Source organism: Eschscholzia californica, unplaced genomic scaffold (assembly GCF_041429995.1).
Source record: "Eschscholzia californica isolate CP2 unplaced genomic scaffold, dmEscCali1.0.p SCAF_3, whole genome shotgun sequence".
Lineage (NCBI taxonomy): Eukaryota > Viridiplantae > Streptophyta > Magnoliopsida > Ranunculales > Papaveraceae > Eschscholzia > Eschscholzia californica.
Genome location: NW_028238420.1, coordinates 54,322,192 through 54,344,017, shown reverse-complemented (window position 1 = coordinate 54,344,017; position 21,826 = coordinate 54,322,192). Strand labels below are relative to the sequence as shown.

The following is a 21,826-nucleotide window of genomic DNA, read 5'->3' as shown; positions in this document are numbered from 1 at the left end:
ACACTAGAAAGAACTTCAATTCTTGTCCCTCTTCATATATCAACGGGATGTAACACTAGAAAGAACTTCAACGAATAGGAGGATGGAACAAAGAAGTCGGCGACACTACCAAATTACGATCACATTTTATGTGAAATTATGAGACTCGTACAGTCGTACTGTTGTATAGATATTGACGATAATAGTGATCAAACGGCAAAATTTTCTTGTCTCTATAAATAGAATTTATAACGATTGATTAGGGTTTAAAATTAGGGTTAAAAGAATATATTGAACATATCGAGTACATTTTAATCGGGATCTTTGTCCTGTTTATCTTCTTTGGGCCGGCGGTATGGACGGTACAGTACATATTGGTCTGAGGTAGGGGTGGGAATCGGGCGGGTTCGGTGGGGCTCGGATAATTGTGTCTCGGACTCGGGCGGATCGGGCTCGAGAGTACCATGACCGATCGGGCATTTCGGGCCGGACAAATGTTGACATATTTGTGCCTGCGGCCCGGTTCTACCCGCGAGCCCGAGCGGGCTCTAGCGGGCACGGGCGGACGGGTCGCGGGTTATGTCAAAAAAAACTATTAATTAAAAGTGTAAACTCTAAAACCCTAAATCGTCTAATTTCTGAGAAAAACCCTAAATGGTGGGAATCCAACTTTCTCCCTTCTGAAATCAATCATTCAAACCTACATCAGGTTTCCATTTCACTTTCAATCATTATTGAGATTCCATATCTTCAAGAAATTTCAAGAACCTCCCATTCGATTTCATCACTCATTTCTTTTCTTGAGAAGAGATTTCTTTTCTTTTCATTTCATTTCAAACATTCATCTTCAAAGTAGATCAAACCTAAAGGACTCATCTTCAAAACGTCAGTGGTTAAATTTCACCTTAAAGATTCATGATCTACAAACCCTTTAACACATGTATAGAGACTAAACTTCACTTTCATATAACCAGATGATCTATTGAGCACCAAGATTTAATATGGCAAGTAGTTTCAAGTCAACAAATCCTTTCATATCACCTTAAAGATTCATGACCATTCATATCCTTTCAAGGGTTTGGGCTTATACAACACAGCTATCATCCATAGTTTCAGATGGAATTTTAGAGAGAGAAAGGGAGAGATGGATATCTAGGTTCTTGAGATGGTTTGAGGGAGGAAAGATTTGAGAATAGGGAAGTTAACAGAAGTTAAGTAGAGCATAAAAACGATTTCTCGGGTTATTCGGCGGACAGGTAGCGGGTAGTAACGGTCGGACGGGTAACGGCCGGGTATAACGGGCCGGGACTCGGGTAAGAGACCTTACCCGAGGCCCGCCCACTATAACCCGATTTAACGGGCCGGGTAAGCCCGGCTCGGGCTTACTTCGGGCATCGGATCCCAACGGTCCGGGCGGATAGGGCCGGGTCTCGGGTTCCCGGACCGTTTTCCCAGCCCTAGTCTGAGGCACCACCTTGTTCTTCATACGTCAATACCTTCCCCCGCAAGTTGAAGTGAGGGAATAAACCTAATTGAAGCTGAAGTTGGATAACAATCTGTGGAATTGGTCAAAGCCAAGAGGCTTGGTGAAAATATTGGATACTTTCTCCAATGAGCAAGATGGTAAACCTGAATAAGATCTGAAGCGAGCTATTCTCTGCTGGCAATCAATTTCAATATGCTTAGTTTATTCCATCGGCATCAGGTACCGTCGAAACTACTTGTTTCGCCCCACAAATCTTACCGCCTATCGTGCATGTTTCTCCGACGGTAAAAGAGGAAATCTGTCGGAATTTCTCAATTTTTTGACGGAATTTTGCTAATTCGTTGAAAATAGTGACTTTTTATGATGGCTTTTTATGATGGCTTTCTAGGTTCGGTTGAAAATATTCCGTCACAAAAAACTCGGACTTTTGTAGTGATCAGAATACCATGAAACAACTGATTGCTTCTCTGAACGCCAAGACTATGGACGCTCACTGAGGATTGTAAAGTACCCAGTGGTAGAACGACGAGACATGGTACAAATTGATGATTGTTCATTATTTTATTTTATACTAGGGTATATCCCGTGCCCTAGGGCACGGACACTTGTATAAATTACATGTTACGAAATTTATTGTTAAATTTCAAGTGTAATTTACTGTTAAATTTCAAGTGTAATTTAAATTACACTTGAAATTTATTTTGTTTCTTTTTTTCTTAAATTAGAATTTTTATTTCTAGGGCACAGACGCTTGTATCAGTCAAATGTTACGAAATTTATTGTTATATTTTATTGAGATAGAGAGAGTTTTATCAGTTATTATTTTCTTTGTTTCTTTTCTCTTAAATTAGTTATTATTTTATTGAAAGAGAGAGATTTTAATTTCTTTTTTTTTATCCACCACCATTATTTTAATTTCTTTTCTTCATAATAGAGATTTTAATTTCTATTTTTGGTTCGGACCGTTTTCCCAGCCCTATGGTATATTCCGTGCCCTAGGGCACGGACACTTGTATCAATCAAATGTTACGAAATTTATTGTTATATTTTATAGAGAGAGAGAGAGAGATTTTTATTAGTTATTATTTTTTTGTATTATGTTTTTGTTTCTTTTCTCTTAAATCAGTTATTATTTTATTGAGAGAGAGAGAGAGAGAGATTTTAATTTCTTTTTTTTTACTCTTGAAATTTATTTTGTTTATTTTTTTTTCTTAAATTAGTTATTTTATTTCTAAGAAGGAAAAGATTATTGTATTCTAAATAGGTAACTTTATCTCTACAAAGGACTATATTTTATATTTTATATTTTATATTTTATATTTTATATTTTATATTTTATCTGTTACTTTATTTGTAAGGAAAAGATTATCGTTTTCCCTTCTGTTTTATTATATAGATATTTTATTGAGAGAGAGAGATTTTTATTAGTTATTATTTTTTTGTATTATTCTTTTGTTTATTCTGTCTTAAATTAGTTATTATTTTATTGAGTGAGAGAGAATTTAATTTCTTTTTTTAACCCTTGAAATTTTTTTTTTTTTTCTTAAATGATATTTTATTGAGAGAGGGAGATTTTTATTAGTTATTATTTTTTTGTAGTATTCTTTTGTTTATTCTCTCTTAAATTAGTAATTATTTTATTGAGCGAGAGAGATTTTAATTTATTTTTTTTAACTCTTGAAATTTATTTTGTTTCTAAAATAACTATTTTGTTTCTAAAAATGTAACGATTATTATTTTTTTAAATACGTAACTTTATTTCTACGAAGGACTATATTATAAATTTTAAGAAGGGCTTCTAGACAATATCCTTTATTAAAAAAGGATGTTTGTCCCAGTCATCGTTTTCCCTTCTATTTTATATAATAGACTAGGGTATACCCCGTGCCCTAGGGCACGAACAGTCGTATCAATTAAATTTGACGACTTTCAATATTTATTATTGCTATATAGTGGATACCATAATTTTTTGGTATTCTACTTATTATTTATTTTCTTTTATTTCATTTTCTTAAATTAGTTATTTTATAAGAGATATTTCATTTTCTTTTTTTAACCCTTGCAATATCTTTTCTTTCATTTTTTTCTCAAATTAGATATTTTATTTCTATGAAAGATTTTTTAAATAGGTTATTTTATTTCTACAAAGGACTATATCTTAAAATTTGGGAAGGGCTTCTAAACAATATCAATCAAATGTTAAATAGGTTATTTTCTTAAATTAGATATTGTCTAGGGTATATCCCGTGCCCTAAGACACGGACACTTGTATCAATCAAATGTTACGAAATTTATTGTTATATTTTATTGAGAGAGAGAGATTTTTATTAGTCATTATTTTTTTGTATTATTTTTTTTGTTTCTTTTCTCTTAGATTGGTTATTATTTTATGGGTTAATTCCGTTTTGGCCCCCGATTTGTGACCAACTGGCCGTTTTGGCCCCCAATTGTGTCCGGCAGTTCGTTTTGGCCCAATTTCCTGTTTGGCCCCAACATATTTTTGTAAGCTTCTCCATTCTACCCTTATGACAATTTTGTAAATTAAATGTATTTTCTTTCTCTTTGTCCACCTCACTAAGCAATTGCCACGTCATATTCGTCCACATAAGGTCGCCGGAAAATGTCGCCGGCGACATCATTTCCGGCGACCACCATTTTTTTTTTTTTAACTTCTTCTTCTCCAACCATCTCCTTCCTTCTTCTTCTCTCTCTCTCCTTCTTCTTCTCTCTCTCTCCTTCTTCTTCTCTCTCTCTCCTTCTCTCTCTCTTCCCCTCTTCTCTCTCTCTCCCCCTCTTCTCTCTCTGTTAGGTTTCCGGCGAAGGGAAACCCTTCGCCGGGGAAGAGAGAGAAGAAGAAGGAGAGAGAGAGAGAGAAGAGGAAGGAGAGAGAGAGAAGAAGAAGGAAGGAGATGGTTGGAGAAGAAGAAGTTAAAAAAAAAAAAAAATGGTGGTCGCCAGAAATGATGTCGCCGACGACATTTTCCGGCGACCTTATGTGGACGAATATGACGTGGCAATTGCTTAGTGAGGTGGACAAAGAGAAAGAAAATACATTTAATTTACAAAATTGCATTAAGGGTAGAATGGAGAAGCTTACAAAAATATGTTGGGGCCAAACAGGAAATTAGGGCCAAAACGAACTGCCGGACACAATTGGGGGCCAAAACGGCCAGTTGGTTACAAATCGGGGGCCAAAACGGAATTAACCCTTATTTTATTGAGAGAGAGATTTTAATTTCTTTTTTTAACCCTTGAAATTTATTTTATTTCTTTTTTTTTCTTAAATTAGTTATTTTATTTCTAAGAATGAAAGGATTATTGTTTTTTAAATATGTAACTTTATTTCTACGAAGGACTATATTTTAAATTTGAGAAGGACTTCTAGACAATATCCTTTATTAAAAAAGGATGTTTGTCCCAGTCATCGTTTTCCCTTCTGTTTTATATAATAGATTATGATTGAAATTTATTTTGTTTCTTTTTTTCTTAAATTAGTTATTTTATTTCTAAGAAGGAAAAGATTATTGTTTTTTAAATAGGTAACTTTAATTCTACGAAAGACTATATCTTAAATTTTGAGAAGGGCTTCTAGACAATATGCATAAGTAAATAAGGATGTTTGTCCCAGTCATCGTTTTCCCTTCTGTTTTATATAATAGATTATCGAGCAAACAACAGTTAACGACGAACAAAACAAATAAAAAAACATCACAAACATATGTAAGAAAATATTAAATTAAAATTTGTATAAACACATATCAAAATAGATTAATAAAATATCATCAAACAAGATCAAAACAGATAAAAAATGTCACTAAAACTCAGAACATATCTGATGTTCTACAACCAGTGGCGTGGCTGGGAAATTGGGGGTCTGGTGCCAAAAGTACTAACGGGGCCTATTACATATCTAATTTTTTTAAATAGAATAATAAATACTAACGGGCCTATTACATATTGAAATTCTTTTAAATAGAATAATACACATAAAATTTAAATGATCTAACCATAAAAAAAAAATATTTCATCGACGAATTGAATCTCGTTGGCTATTTTGAACTATATAATTTCAATTAGAATCTTTATTTTGAAAATTTTTTCTCTTCGCATTTTTCAAAGCACAATTATCAACTAAATCTTCATAGTCGAATTTGATATTTCGATTTAATTTATAATTTCTATTTTTATTTTTAATAACAAGAAACAAAGCTAGTGGACAAGAGTAGTTATTAGTTAACATTTTTATTATATAGAAAGAGATGACACTTGAATATGGGTAGAAAGAAGAAAACAAGGAATCTCAAAATGTGGGTAGAGAGGAAAGGTAATAAGAGAGAGAATAAAACAAAAAAGGAGGAGATGAATATTCTCATGCCCTCATTGGATAACTTGGGTGTGTATTCAATTATTCACCTTAACCCAAGAAGTCCAAGAAAGTGTTTGTCCTGCCACGTGGTTTCCTTAAAGTCGGTGACTCATCACAACCATATCAGCCTATATACACAGGTTTGCCCTGAAATGGGATATGATCTTTTACCCTTGGAAGAGCGACTCATTCTTTCAGCTAAGTGCACCCTATCTCATCCATCTAATATTGTCCCACCCGACTCCAGTATCTCAAAAAGCTGATGTCCCTCCGAATTTGATCTATTCCGGAGATGATAGCTGCCACCGTGAACCACTATTCGAAACATCGAAGAAATGAGGATATACCTATTCTACCCGACTTCGGAACTCAAGGAGTGATCGGACCGGACAGTCCCTTGCTGGAGGAACCACTTGGTTGGTTGGGCAGTCTTAGTGAGTAGCTTGGCTTCAAAAATGGATACCAAGTTCTCCTGACTTCTTTCAGAATGCAATTTTACTCCATGTGATCCAATGCCAATTTCTCCTAGGAGAGCTAACAAAAATGGATAATTGTGTAGAGCTACCAAAATAATTATATGAACATAGAAGTAAGGATGAGAGACATCACAATGAGGATGGCTAGCTACTTGGCTAGACCCTAATTTTCATATCAAAATTTATTGGCATAAACAAAAATTCAGTTTTTCGACTATATGATGAAATTCGATAGACATAAGTTTAAACATTTAACCATTTAGCCCATAATCAAAATTGGAACAAAATGACAAGTTAGAGTTAGGAATCAGCTGCCACTTTAGTAAAATGGCTATAGCAAAAAAGCAATTAATTCTCTAATTAAGGAAATTTTTCTTACTAATATAATGTTTTGGTCTTTCCTCCTAAGAAAATACTAGCCGTTGGCAATGTTTCCACCATTAGAGTTTCATTCACTCTTATACTGAAAACACCTCAAATCCTTTAAATTAACAGAGAAAAATCAAATCAAATCAAATCAAAGAATTAGATTTTGGGGTTACATTTTTGTTTAGAATATCAAAGAAAATATATTCTTAGAGAAGAGAGAGAGAGGAAAAAAATGTCAAATTCAAGAAGATGTGCAGCTTGCAAATCTCTGAGAAGAAGATGTCATGAAGATTGTGTTTTGGCTCCTTATTTTCCTTCTATTAACCCTCACAGATTCTCTTGTGTTCATAAAATCTTTGGTGCCAGCAATGTTGCTAAAATGTTAAAGGTACATATTATTTATTTATGACCTTCTATGATCACATTCCATTCTAGTGAGAGAAGGTGAAAAACACATTCTCTAGAAAGAGAAACACATAATATATTTATTGGGATTATTATTATTTATTATTATTAGTAGTATTTAGTCATCAAACTAAAAATTAGTTATCAATAAGTGAAGAGGACCTTTCTTTCATGTGGGACTATTCTGACATTATTATTATTAATGTTGTCAGTAGTGAGATAGGTGGAGACATGTCTCAGAAATTAGTGACACTACGGGTCAAAAAATTCGAAAATTTCCGGCAGTCATCTATCTGAGTTTATCTATCCAATTGAACATACATTTCCCTCTATATTTTGCGGCTTGCTTCAAATATATATTTTTTTTCTTTCTCATCCTTCTTTTCATCATACAGAATTTGTTTTAAATTTTTTATCAATAGTTGATTTCGAATGAAATTATACAATGCAGAGTTTACCAATGGATCAACGATTAGATGCAGCAAATTCAATGTCCTATGAAGCAACCATACGCGTCGAAGACCCAGTTTATGGATGTGTGAGAATTATACATCAATTACAACAAGAAATAATTAGGGTTCAAAGTGAAGTTGCTAAAATACAAGGTGAGATTGCTTATTATGCTCAAGCATCCCAACATCAAAATATGGATGGGATTGGGATCAATGTTTACCAAGGTGGAGGATCCAGTTTCCATGAAAGTCATGCTCTTCAATTGGACCAGCAACCCTTAGAATTTCTTCAATAAGAAAAACTTATTTATTTATTTATTTACGTTATATTTGTTGAGCTCCTTCACTGTACATATCAATAAAGTTAATTGTAAGTCGTGAACAACCTTATTGTGAAGGTTTATATTAATGTAATGGGAGTTGTACATGATGTGTTAAAAAATTAAATGTGGAATTATATACCTTCAGCTATTGTTGATGATTAAGTCGGCAAAACATGAACAGTAAAATAAATACTGGATACGAACAATCTATTTTTTACATAAAGGATTTTGTAATGGGATGATAGTGAAGCTACTATAGGTGTAAGTCAAGTGTATAAACAGAAGAAGGTTAGAAGCTGAAGATGGTGTCATTAGAGTGTAAACAAAACAAATAAGAATGTCTAAGGAGTGGAGGTGCCTATAGAAAAAGAGTAACAAACTAAAACAGAATTATAACTAACTTAGTTAATTATAACTGAATTCTCTCTCTCTCTCTCTCTTCTCTCTCTATAACCGAATATCCAAAGCTATAAGAGCTGGATTAGTTGTAATAATTCTCTTGATCTTGTTTTAATTTCAATAAGATTCTTCTCTCCCTATCTTTTATCATGGGAGTTGTTTGATGTGTTTAAGGGTCCGTTTGATACGTGCGAAAACCATTTGTTTTCTGATGGGAAAGAAAACCATTTGTTTTCTAATGGGAAAGAAAAACAAAGGATTGAATTTCTAGTGTTTGATAGAGTTGTATAGAAATGTAGGAAAATCAGGAGTGTCTTTAGAAAGTTACCTACTATTAGGTTTTTAAGGGGCGCCTACAAGATTTCGGCTTCTTCCTAAATTGTTTTCTCCCCCAAATTGATTCACACAGAGAGAGAGAGATTAGGGTTCAAGCTTAACACCTGAATCCCAAAATCAATTGTGGCAGATTAACAGATAGAGAGAGAGATAAGGTACAAGCTTAACACAACTGGAATTTGATCAAATATCCAAGGTGTTCAAGTTTCTGGTTCAAGCTTCAATAAAATTGATATGGTCTTCGGTGTTCAAGCTTCAACAAAGATTTTGGTTCAAGCTTCAGCAATGATTTTGGTTCAAGCTTCAGCAAAGATTTGATCAACTATCCTCTCTTATCATCATCTCGTACAACAAATTACATCATGGTTCAATACTTCTTTAAAATCGAGACGGTTGTGTGAATTTGGTTGTTTAAAGTAATTAAGAGGTTGTTCAAATCAATTGTTGATGAGTGTGGTGGATTGAAGAAATTAATTCAAATCCTTCTGGTGGATTGAAGAAATTAGAATCTATGTGTTTCTCTTTAACAATAACCAAATCCTTCTTTTGTTTCTCTCTCTAGAACAAAATCGGCTCAATTAGATGAATCCGAGGAAAATCTGAAAATTTCTATAACTTCTACATATCCTTTAAGACTTTAACCCAAAATTGGTCTCTATTATAAACTTGAAATTAGGGTTCTTGAAGGAAACAATTCAGCTTGAATTAGGGTTCTTAAAGGAAACCAATCAGCTTTAAATTAGGGTTTTTGGAGCAAATTGAGTTACTTTCTTTCTCTAGATTTGAGGTTTGTATATTTTTATGGAGATGTACAACTATATGGGTTGATTCCTTATGCTTTTCTTAACAGGTATTTGATGGAGATGTACAACTATAGGGTTATCTTTTTCTTCCATTATCTGCGAATTGCTTTGGCTCTGTCTGTCTAATCTTCTTTGATCCTTTCTAGTTTTACAAGATAAAGGTTTAGACATGAAAGATAGAGACTAAAAGAGTTAGGAGATGAAGTGATATGGCAGTTTCGAGAGAGAGAGAGAGAGAGAGAGAGAGAGAGAGAGAGAGAGAGGAGACAGAGTTTGAGATAAAGGTTGATTCTTGATGAGAGAGATAGAGATAAAGGTTGATTCTTGATGAGAGGGAGAGATATGGATGTTGAGATTTGAGATAAATTTTAAGATTTGAGACAGAGTTTGAGATTCTAGTGAGAGAGATTTTGAGATTGAGAAAGAGAGAATGTAGGGGACGCAGAGATTGCAAGGAAGAGAGGGAGAGTCGTGCGGGAGGAGAGAGAGCGCGTTTTGGAAGGGTGGGAAAACGACTTTCCCACCTTTTTTGTGGTAAAATATTTCATCAAATTTTCTAACCTTTTTTTCTAATAGAAATCGATTTTCTTACCTTTCTACTCTTATCAAACAGTGGAAAATCGATTTTCGTACGAAAATCGATTTTCCCAACCTATTTTCACACGTATCAAACAGACCCTAAGTTAAATCAAACTAAATGTGAAATTAAATTGTTTTCTGTTTTCTACTCTTTATTGTATGAATTGTAATTTTCTTTGTGATATATGTCAGACTTATATATCAGACTTTTGTAAGTCTGATAAATAGCTTTGAGATTCACCTCCAAATACTAGAAATTTCCTTTGATTTTCAAGATCAAAGTCAGAAGTTGCCATCTAGGATTTTTGATTTTGAGTTTGAGAACAATACATCAAAGTTTGTGTAAGAAGATACAAAATAGATAGTTCAACAAAAAAAAAAGATACAAAATAGATAAAGAGATAAGGGACATGAGCAAGTTTTGATGTTATGTATCAATCGCCATTGAAGTTAAGGTTTCGATTTGGTTTAGAGATTGAGAGGGAGATAAGAGGGAGGGAGCCCGAGTCTTATTTGGTTTTTTGGAGGTTTTGGGATTTTTTTTTTTTTAAAAAAAGAAATCCTGGCCTTTCAATCTTCAACATCCAAAATCTTGGTCAGAAAATTCAACCGGAATGCCACGTCAGCAGGGTGACTGGACTGGGTATTTTACTGGTCACCCTGCTGGGCAGGGTAGCATTCCCGTAACAATAATTGTAAATTCTAATGCTGAAGCAGAGTGTGTAGCCGCTTATGAAGCAGGCAATTAGGTTGTATGGTTGAGGAGGATTTTAATGGAACTAAAGGTAGTCCCACGTGTTGACGCTTCATCGTTGACGTTGTTAAATTTTGATAACGACATAGCAACGAAAAACAATGTGGAACTTAAACATCGATCATTCAAGAAACGACACGTACAGAGGAATCACCACCTTCTACGAGATATTATTAGTCAAGGTGAGTTGACAGGCACCACCCACATTGACACAAGCAGAATGTGGTTGACTCACGCGGAGACTTACAAAAGTGAATATTAGTATTCTCCTTGGGGAAAACAAGTTATCTAGGTTACTTGACTAACTTCCAAGAGAGGACAAGGAACAATATCAAAAAGGAGACTTCCGTATTGGACTCACAAACATTTTATCATTGTTCAAGTTGTTGAATTAATTAAAAGAACCAAAGGAGAGAAGGGGGTTATGGGGTTTTAGCTAGTTTGTGAAGATTTTTATAATATTAGTAAGTTATTTATTTACTTTACTACAAGTAAAAATTGAAATCTATCTCTTTTCATTTGTATGTGTTGTATCTATGTAATTCTTGATTGGGAATGCTAGTTCACACAAACAAAAACATTGACGAATTTTATGCCGAAATGATGCAACAAGTTTTTTTTTTAAAGTTTGACTAATCAGAACTCTTCGTTTTACATGCCGTTGTCACTCATTTCGGCATAAAATTCTTTAAATTTTCCTAGTAACCTAGCATTACGAATTGATTCTTGATTAGTAAAAATATGAAAGATTTATTTTCACTACATCATATGTATTCTAAAATTGTTTTCCCCACAATGAGTCCAGAACCCCAAACTTTTGTTTTCATTTCAAGAAAGTGAAAGACATTATTACATCACAAGAAAGTACAAGTTAAGTCCTCTTGGTAAACTCATACTTTGTAGTCATCAAGTATGTCGATACGAAATCACCATCATCCTTCGCTTAAGTTGATTAAAAGGCTGCATTTTCCACCACATCTTCGACGAGAGATGATAAGTAAGAGCGGGGTGGGTTGCGAGCAGAGCAGTTAGCACGTATCTCTCCTTGAGTACCAGTCAAAACACCTATCTGACTCAACTTAATCATAGCCAACCCAAACCTTTGGAAGAACAAAGTCTGGTTCAGTGCATAGCTAGTCACAATGGGACGAGTCCTAGTGTCCGTGAACAAATCTTGATCTGAAGTGAAGAGCCCTTGTCGGTTCATCAGATCCACGTAGTACTTGTTGTCGAACACATTAGGTGATCGTAAGTCAAGCGGGGCCGTGTTGGTAGAGTTGGTGGTAGGGCACACAGCCTTTAGGTTCTTGGCTAGGGTCTGGTCCATGGTAGGGTCTTGTTTCGGGGTTAACCGATCTACGAAAGATGGACAGTGCCCAACCCCGATAGTGTGGCCACCTGAAAGGGTCACTAGTTCGGTCACATCGAATTTCTTAGCAGCAAAACCATCAATTAGGAACGAGACATTTGCAAAGGGTGGGAAGAGATTGTTTAGGGTATCATCTTGAGTTGCAAAGGTGGTTCCGTCTCGCCTACCCAGGGGGACTTTGTAGTCGGGTCCTCCTGACTGCATTTGTAAATAGACAAAGCCAATTAATTAGTAACAAATCTCCAAACTACCATTCGACAAAAAAAAGTTGTTGGCTCAAGACATTCTTTTGGTAAAGTTTGTTGGAAACTTTTATACATATATAATCATCAAAGTAAACTTCGTTGGGGTTTAAGATGCTTAAAGAATAACAACGCCGACTCAATTGTCTAAAAGACCCAATTTGGTGTATTAAAATATATTTAGCTTTGCAAAAAAGTATAGAAGAGTTTATTTTCCGTAAAAAAGAGCCCATCGAAATAGAGTAAAATGATATTAAATAGTAAATACTGGTCTATGGGCGATAGGCCCAAAATAAGAAAATATAATGGATGTAAGGCCCAAACAATTGAAAACAAGTTATATATATATCGACATAAATAGACTGTAAGTTCAAGAAAAGATTACCAAGAAGACAGAGTCACGCGCAGCTATAGTCGTAATATCAGAGCAAGAGATAACCCGGCCACATGCTTTTTGAGCTAGACCTCGAAGATCATTAATAACCTCAAAAGCTTTCTTGCTGAGTGAGAGATTTGGGATTGCAGACTTTTCGCTTGGACCACTAGCTGACCCATCTAGCAATACCGAACCTTCACAACCCTGCACCTAATATTTATGTTAAGACAATAAAAAGACTATAGTACGTAACCATCTTTCTACTGGTACTTACTGGGTCGTGCTCGGACCAGCCAACCCGGGGTGGAATAGTCATGTGACACGTGACTCATGTCTGGTCTTCGCCAGGGTTAGCTATACCCTGGCCTAGCCGGGGACCGGGAGGACATCCGCCAAACCCGGGTTAGCTTGCTAGCAAAACTAGTGTACAAGTATTAAGAAGTAGAAAGTGACCTGAACCATGCAGTCATGGAAATGAAGACGAAGCAGGGAGGCAGCAAGAGTGATGTCTTTTTGGAAGACCTTCCTAAGCTGAGCCCTAACAATTTTTTCCAAATTAGGGCAGTTTGATTTGTAAAAAGTGAAAGATAATCCTTTCACTAGAGGAGGTGCTGGTTGAGCCTCAGCAAGAGTCATGTAATGAGAAGCAAATAAAACACATGAGACTACTACTACTAGACTAAAGTGAATCAAGGAAGAAGCCATTTTAATTTGCTAAGAAAAGATGATTGAACTCTCTATTTATAGGCAGATGAATGAAATTGATTTCATTAAGCATAAAATTGAGAGGGTTTAGAATAGGGTTGATTCTATTTTGGCCCCCGAAAGATGACTGATTCACCAGGCCTCCCCAAAGATGATGACCAACTTCTAAAATAGCCCCTTAAATCATATTTTTGTTAGATTTTCTGATGACATACTTTCTGAGTTCCAGTTTGCCATTTCTTCTTTTTTGTTAATGTCAGTTTGTCTTTCGTCATTATTCGAGAGAGAAAACTTTATCTCCACTTCTTCCACCACCATTAGTTCATCAACTCCTTTCTTTTTCTTAAAAAAAATCTTGTAAAAAACTAATATTAGGAGGAGGTACTTCCCCAAAAAACCGTTCCGATTTTGAAGGACTTACGACCTCATAACTATCCGATTTCGGATGATCATGAGTTACATCCCCCCCCACCCCCCCACCCCCCCCCCCCCACACCCCCCCCCTAAGTCTGGTTTGGGGGAGTCGCTCCTAAAACTTCATTTTGGGGGAATCACATCCCCTCAATAAATCCGGTTCGGAGGAGTTACATCCCCAACCGATTTTGGAAATTTCTCCCCATTGAAATCTAATTCTTGAAGATCCCAAATCAAACCATCTACTTTGGGAGTTTTAACCACCAATAAACCAGATTCAACCTTTTTTCAATAAAAAATAAAAAAGATGTGGTGGAGATGAAATGATAAAGAAATAGTGATGGAGTTTAGTAAGATGCAAAGGAGACTCTCTCTACAATTTCTCTCTTAACGATCACAAAACAAAAATTTAAGAGACAAAATAATAAAGGTAGTTTTGGAGAGTAAAATATATGTCAGCATAAAATCTGACAAAAAGTGATTTAGAGGACTATCTAGAAAGATGAATTTCAGGGGGTAGTTTTATGGAGTTGGTCATCTTTAGAGTACCAAAATGAAATTAACCCTTGAGAATATTACTAGTATTAAACTTTAATTGAAGTCTTGCTTTTTAGAGTCTATAAAGCTTTCTTTGCATAATAAATATTGAATTGAAAAGGGCGGCATGTGGTGGAAATATCATTCGTTCTTTCTTTTTCTTTTTTTCTTCTATTGAAAGAATATGATTCCTACTTGAGTTGGAGTAGGTGATCACAGGCTCCCCATATTGACAAATGAAAGCGCCAATCTTGGTGATTTGGATTGGGTCCTTGGCTTTTGGGAATCTATCCATTACACATAAACGTTTTAAAATGTACACTGGCCAAGAGGTATTTTTGAATTTACACACTTCTCTAAAAGATGAAAAAGAGGAATTACCTAGTCATATTTGAAGGGGTGCACGGGAGTGTACTTGTATAGCTTCTGTACATTCAAGAAAAATTTGAGATTTTTTCGAAACTAAATAAGGACCCAATTTATCTCATCAAAAAAAATAAATAAGGACTCAATTCAGAGTTCACAATAATTCTTTTATGCTTACTCGAGTTCACAGTAATTCTTTTATGCTTACTCAAGTGTAACAACTTCTTTTTTAAAATAATTATAAGAGACAACACTTCATCTCTCACGTATGTGAGATCACTTTACAATGTATTTTCCTAAAATCGGATTGTAGTTGCGAGAGCCGCTGGTGTGGTCACACGAGAACTTTGAGAAAGGGGCTACCAAAAAAAGGTGTAATTAGTAGATATTATACTAAAAAATTCGTACCCCATTTAACTTCTCATTTAACAAAATCAAGTGGTTACCTCTTCCACTTTTCTTTTTAAGACTCAAGCTTACTTGAGTGGTTCTAACAGTCCCCCTAATTATTCATATTGGCACCCCTTCACATGCAAATATAAGAGAGACTTTATTAGTAAGTGGGGCGCCAACAAAAACTATAGAGGACTCCTTCAGAATTTCCCAATTCTCTTTCTTGTCCCCTCTGCATGTCACTTTATTCTCCCCTCTAATTACTTCTTTATGTTGTAATAGAATATACATTAACAAATCTTTCCCCTCTCACTGTGTGACATCCTCTCCATTTTTCTCTCTTCCTTCCTATCTCTTTCTTTCCAACCCATTCATTATCAAAAGGATAAACCCTTGGAAATAAAGTAAATTAGACTTCTTTTGCCTGTGATGATTGGGTTCTGATTCTTTGTTCATGACATGGTGATAGTCCCACACCACTCGATAGAGTGTCCGAAGTCTAAGCTACATGTGTACGTTCTAGTTTAGTAAATAGCTATGCCTTTTGGGTAGGTTCGTGAAGCCTTCACCAAGAACAAAACCTCGTACTTAGAGGCGTGAGTCTAAGATGGCAAAAGCGGAGATAATATCGACAACTGGTAAAGCTAGGGCATCACAAGTGGCTCCAGAACCAAAGACGGTTCTTTAATAAGAGTGGGAGGATTGTGACAGTCTCGCATCATTCGCGAGAGTGTGATCTGGGTATAGATTTACGCTCACGCTTAATAAGTACGGATGCCTTTTGCATGCACTACTGAAGCCTTTGGTAAGAACAAAACCCTGTATCTATGGGTGTGGCCTTGACGTGACATAAACAATATCCGCAACTGCCAAGGCCTGGGACGTCACGCACATTGTGTATTTATAGACTTTTATATTGTCGTATAAAGGGGCATGCTCAACATTTGGCAGTGACCACCCAAATAATTCTTCAACCAGAATCTTTATCATAGCAGAGACTATCAAACTAATAACATATTATTGGAGTTTGCTGAACAGATTTCCAGGTTGCTCACTATATTGTCTGCTTTGGCACTTTAGGGCTTTACAATTTTCAAATGTATCTCTAAAAAAAGGTTACATAAACCATCATAAGGAGTACCGCTTTTAAAAGCTTTACAATTTTCAAATGCCTCTCTAAAAAAGGTTACATAAGCCATCATAAGGGGTACTGCTTTCAAATGCCGCTCTAAAAGAAAGTTACATAAACCAACTCAAGATTTGCTAAACCAAGACCACAAGACTTTAACGTCGAGCCATCTCAGTTTCTCTAAAAATGGCGGTTTCTCTAGAAATCAAGACCCCGACTATTACATGAGATCTATGGGTGCTCTCCGACTTCTACTTGTTTCGGCGAACAGATCAAACAAGTCAGCTGGAAACCTTTTGCCACCGAAACATTTGACTGATTGAAACTCCAAAAAGACTTTTCACTTTCTATTTAGATTATACTAACCCCTAGAGATCACCGTCCAACAGACCTAACCGGTCCGTAGTGCTCTTAATGGTCCTTTTCATACCACCGTTTAGTTCACAGCATAATTTTTTCAAAAACTTGCTACCGCATGCCGCTATTTCTTATTAGTGATAACTGCTTTTACGACGATCAACCTAAACCTGACATGGGAGGTCAATTCAACGAAGCCCTGACATGGGAGGTCAATACGACGGAGCCCTGCCATAGGAGGTCGACATGAGTCTCTTAGGCGCCTTGAATCCTGTTCTGGCTTAAAGACAAGCTAGGAAAACGACAAGAGGTCTACTCCGACAAGACCTTGGATACCTCAGGACCAAAATATTATTCCCATACCACCCACCACTTATTGTGCTTATGTCATTATGAGTATTTTACACCAGAAAGCATTAAACTAATGGAACATGAAGTTTTGTGATGTTTACATATTAACTAGGTGATCATCCTTGTCCTTATTTTTGCTATATGACTTTCTCTGCATCCATATGCATATCAATAAACTAAAATTGCTAAATTTTGGAAAACCCTCTTTCCAAGTCCATTAAAAGTTGGAGTTGCACGTAATACTGCGATCACATCATTACCTTATACCGTTAGTGGTTCACTTAGTAATGTGGCATGGTCATAACATTACTACGTCATTCTCAGTTTCTCACAAACTCGACTCGGTCAACTGACGAGTAGCAACTACCACGGGAGTTGATAACAAGAGCATACTACGGTAACTACGCATCCACAACGTTGTCTGTTTTACATAAACAAGAAAACAACACTTAGAATCACCAATATTGACACTAATAGTTATGCAAAGTAATTACCTAAAACTAATAAAGAATGTAACTTAAAGTAGGATATATTCTTAATTCTTAGAAGAATACTAAATTAACATGTACACTCCTGATTTCTTTTTGCTTAGTCGAATATGGATCTCAAATCCAATACTCAGATTATTGTTAGATGCTCGTCTCGTAGTCACTACAATCAGTGTAGTTCAAAGTTTTGTATGAACATCTTGTGTACTTGACAAAATTGTGTCGGGTCCATAAAATAAAGCAGAAATCTTGGTTGATAGAAAAAGTACGAAAGTAAGAGTAATTACTGAATGACCTAATAACCTAAGACAAGTAACATATATGTACAGAGGATGGTGTCCCCATTACTCGGCCTGATCTCTATCTTTTCTGAGAGCTTCGTGTTGCTACGTAAATACTTGGATGAGGAAATAACAACAATACAAATAGGTTTCAAGGTAAACTTTAACGTATAAGATGAGGGAAATATCGAAAAGGAATGCATACAAAAATCTAAAGGAAATCCCGCATGTCAAGTGTTACCTGGTATTCACAGTAGGTTGACAAACAACTTCAGGTTGTACGTCTGATCCAAATCACTTCACGGCTACTCAAGCATATCCGCTACTCTTACACACTCCCGAGTCCTTATTCACGCATCATGCTCTGATCATAAAGAATGTGATGCTGAGTTATTCGACAAAACTAGCTGCTACTTTATGGAACTTCGGTCGCAAAAAGATATAATAACCCAGAAGTTGTTCTCTTCTTATTTTATATGATCATTTCCACTTCAGTACATGAATATACTCCCAATTTATGAACAGGAAGAATGTGTCTTGTTTTGCCAGATCCTCACTATTATGAGAATTTTAACCCTTTCCACCATCATTTAATCCGTCCGACTTCAGAGATTCAGATGTGTAGAGAGTAATCAACAACAAATAGTGAAACACTAACCAATGATGAACTAATCACAACCCACATAAACTTAATAGATAACACCAAATGCTCATTGACAACATTTGCTCACCTAAAAACAGATTTTTTACCATTACAAACACTTTCCATTAACCTATTATAAGTAGCAAGATCAGGTATATATTCTTTATCCAACATCTCATCGACCATCTTTCCGCCCTCCTTCCTGTTACCTTCTCTTGAAAACCCAGAAACTAATATACTATATGTCACTCCATCTGGATCTAAACCTTTGCTAGAAGCCAAAAGCCTCAATCTATTGGCATCCATACTTCTACCTAAATCACACATTCCTCTCATGAGACAATTATAAGTAACACTATCAGGAACAATTCCCTCCTTCAGCATTCTTTCCATCAACTTAAATGCTTCGTCAATCCTTCTTGACTTCATTAGAGCGTCAATTACAGTTGTACATCCAATTGGACTCGAAATTTTCTTTTTCTCCAACAACTTGTTCACTAATGTAAATGCTTTATCCACCTTCCCATACCCACAAAGAACCTCAACAATATTCAAACATTCGTATCCGTCGGGTATAGCATCTTTACTCAAAAAATCGATCAGAATATCACAAGCTTTTGAAGTCATGTTTTCTTCACAAAGTCCATCAAATAGAATCTCACATGTTACCACAGAAAATTCAATACCCATATCAAACATCTCATATGCCATTTCAATTCCCTCATTAAACTTTCTCTCTCTGAAAAACCCTTTCATCAATGTATTGAAACTAACAACATTAGGGTTACAACCTTTCACTCTCATCTCCTTAAACAAATTTAGAGCGGATTCGAATTGAGAATTTCTGCAGTAACTACTGATTAAAGTATTAAAGGTGAAAACATCTGGTTTAACTCTATCCTTGATCATTATAGCATAAAAGTCCAAAGCTTTATCATGTTTTCTCAATCTAACATACCCATTAATCATGATATTATATAGAATTACACTAGGTTTTCCGTCGATCATTTTTCGCATATTTTCAAATGCAACCAAGGCATCATCCAATCTACCAACTCTACAGAAAGAATTAATGGCAAATCTAAAAATGGGTTCAGTTCTAGAGCAAGAAAAAATACCATCAGAACAAGGACAAGGATTAGAAACCATACCTTCAATGACTGAATTAAGATCATCGAAACGATCAGTAATTGCTAGGGTTTTAATCATCCATTCATAAGTAAAATGATCATGACGAAATGAATCAATTTCTGAAGCCCAACGGAAGATGTGGATATCAAATTGGGTAAATCTTGGGTGGTGGTGAAGTTTTTTGGTGAGGAAATGAAAGAGTTCTTGAGGAGTGAAAGTGGGTGTTAAATGAGATTTCAAGAATTGAAGAAGCTGGTGCTGAGAAGTTAGAGAGAGTGAAACTGTGGGGAGAGGGATGTTAGAGGGTTCAGATGTTTTAAGAAAATTAGGGTTTTGAGATGTGGGGAGAAGAATAGATGATGATGATGGTTGAAGAGATTTGGTGATGCGCTTTGGAACTTTGTTAAATACCATTGCTTGAAACTGTTCAGGAAAGATTTCCAACAAATAATGACCTAATTAGAGGAATTTTGGATATCCATTACCGCCTTCAATCTTATCAGTTCAACATCTTCGAACTCGATAAATTAATTCTTTCATATTGAAATGGCCATGTGTCACGTGCATATTATTGAGCATGCATATGACGTGACGAGTGCTAGGAACACGTACGAGCATATAGGCCGTAGGGCCGAATACGAGGTCGAGATAGGGCAAGAGTGCCAGCAAGCTTCCTTAGGCCATGCACGGGGACATCCGTGGCATTCAAGACTTTGTCAAGGATACGAAGGGTCATTTGGACGAGAGTATGCCTGGTTAAAAGGATTGATGTTTCCTTGTGGAAATAGGCAAAACAAGAAGTTTGCACCTTAGGAGGGGGTGGTCTCCCTTCCTCATATGCATTCAGCATATGTCAAGACCTCGTGGATGGGAGCTCGCCCATCTTAGCATGGTATGCACGAAAGTGAGCATCCTCGTGGCGCAACCCATGAGGCCGGCCTAGCGTATGCGAGAGAAGCATATTGCACGGGTTCCCTTGTCATAGGAAATGGCTCGGGACAGTACCTGGAGATAGGTTACTGCGGGTTCCTTTGGAAAAGGTGTTGCATGTTCTCATGCCATGGCGAGGCGTGCGTCGTGCTAGCACATTCCATAAGGAGGATTGAGCTATTCAAGGGGCCAAGCCTTGATGTGCTATGTTGGGCATGAGGTAGCTTATTAGAGATGGATGCTCCTATGCCCAATGTCCGGATGGTAAGCCGAGATAATAAGGTGCCGGATGCTTGAGACTAGATGGCAAGATCCGCATACGCGGCTTGGTGTGCTCCGCACATATGTTGGTATCCTTTATAGTGGGCGAGAGTCTATGACTCAAGGAAGCGTTATACGGGACGGCTCGAGCTATGCTCGTAGGTTTGGGACACGTTGGTGTCATGCCGCATTATTGGTTGGGAACCAAGATGACTTGATAGTCGAGATGCTCCGAATATGTTCGGGAAGGCTGGCTATGTGTTAGGAGGGAATACATAGCGCCGCACGGTACGTTAGGATTTGATATTCCGCACTATCGACCCGTGTCTTTGAGCATAATATGCCGGGTCGACCTAACGGGACAAAAAGGCCGTGACAATTGGTATCAGAGCCTGAAGACGTGCAGGCTAGACATATACTACACTCTGATACCTATTTGACAATTGGTATCAGAGCCTGATGAGGTACAGGCTAGAAATCTACTACACTCTGATACCTATTTGACAATTGGTATCAGAGCCTAGACGAAAGGCTAAAGATATATTACCCTCTGATACCTATTTGACAATTGGTATCAGAGCCTGGATATCAGGCTATAGATTATAGTGCTCTGATCCCCTATGAGAATTGCGATCAGAGCCTGGGTGACAAGATAGAGTATTGTGCTCTGATCCTAGATGAGAAATGGATGTCAGAGCCTGAGCTGCAGGATGGAGATGGACGAGTGAAGATGTATTGCATCCTGATACCCATTTAACAGTTGGTATAATAGCCTAGTGGATAGGCCAACGTGTATATTGCTCTGGTCCTTGTGATAGATGGATCAAGAGCTCGATAGCTTACGAGATATATTCCAAGAGCCTAGTTATAGTGGCAAATGGATATGTTTTGGGAGCTTGAGAGGACAAGCATGAAGATATGCCTAAGAACATGTGGTATGTTTGGAAGCATACTTCTAGAGCCTGGACGGCAGGTTAAAAGAGATGGTATCTATGCTCGAAGAGTTGACGAAGAGCTTAGTGATTCTCCCACTATGGTATGTGGTATACTGGAGTGTGTATGAAGAGCTACGTTGAGAGCATGATTCCGAGAGAAGGCTTTCAGAGTGAGATGCATTCAAGATGGT

The 21,826-nt window shown here is 36.5% G+C and overlaps 2 protein-coding genes across 6 annotated transcripts; both read right to left on the bottom strand.

Annotated features, from left to right (window-relative positions):
* Window positions 1-11,476: 11,476 nt before the first annotated feature.
* Window positions 11,477-13,557, bottom strand: LOC147551926 (peroxidase 12-like). Of its 2 annotated transcripts, none has more exons than XM_086671655.1 (3): window positions 13,168-13,557; window positions 12,724-12,918; window positions 11,477-12,294 (listed from the first exon to the last, which is right to left on the bottom strand). In XM_086671655.1, the coding sequence occupies exons 1-3, from the start codon at window positions 13,417-13,419 to the stop codon at window positions 11,680-11,682; spliced, it is 1,062 nt and encodes a 353-aa protein (XP_086527781.1). In that variant the 5' UTR covers window positions 13,420-13,557; the 3' UTR covers window positions 11,477-11,679. The 2 variants fall into 2 exon arrangements, with proteins under 2 accessions (XP_086527781.1, XP_086527782.1); XM_086671656.1 differs by having other exon boundaries at window positions 12,724-12,924; window positions 13,174-13,420.
* A 2,598-nt stretch (window positions 13,558-16,155) lies between these two features.
* LOC147551925 (pentatricopeptide (PPR) repeat-containing protein) lies at window positions 16,156-20,064 on the bottom strand. Of its 4 annotated transcripts, none has more exons than XM_086671653.1 (3): window positions 19,530-20,064; window positions 17,977-19,435; window positions 16,156-17,387 (listed from the first exon to the last, which is right to left on the bottom strand). In XM_086671653.1, exon 2 carries the CDS (start codon window positions 19,393-19,395, stop codon window positions 18,463-18,465), a length of 933 nt encoding a protein of 310 aa, XP_086527779.1. In that variant the 5' UTR covers window positions 19,396-19,435; window positions 19,530-20,064; the 3' UTR covers window positions 16,156-17,387; window positions 17,977-18,462. The 4 variants fall into 4 exon arrangements, with proteins under 4 accessions (XP_086527779.1, XP_086527780.1, XP_086527777.1 ...); XM_086671654.1 differs by having other exon boundaries at window positions 17,772-19,435; window positions 19,530-19,946; XM_086671651.1 differs by having other exon boundaries at window positions 17,977-20,064.
* Window positions 20,065-21,826: the final 1,762 nt, after the last annotated feature.

Bases quoted from the DNA above. Each gene is read 5' to 3' on its own strand.
- LOC147551926 (XM_086671655.1), bottom strand. From the start codon at position 13,419: ATGGCTTCTTCCTTGATTCACTTTAGTCTAGTAGTAGTAGTCTCATGT. The intron at 12,919-13,167 runs GTCACTTTCTAC...TATTAGGTGCAG, and splicing joins TCCATGACTGCATGGTTCAG to GGTTGTGAAGGTTCGGTATT. The intron at 12,295-12,723 runs GTAATCTTTTCT...TTACAAATGCAG, and splicing joins CGCGTGACTCTGTCTTCTTG to TCAGGAGGACCCGACTACAA.
- LOC147551925 (XM_086671651.1), bottom strand. From the start codon at position 19,923: ATGGTATTTAACAAAGTTCCAAAGCGCATCACCAAATCTCTTCAACCA.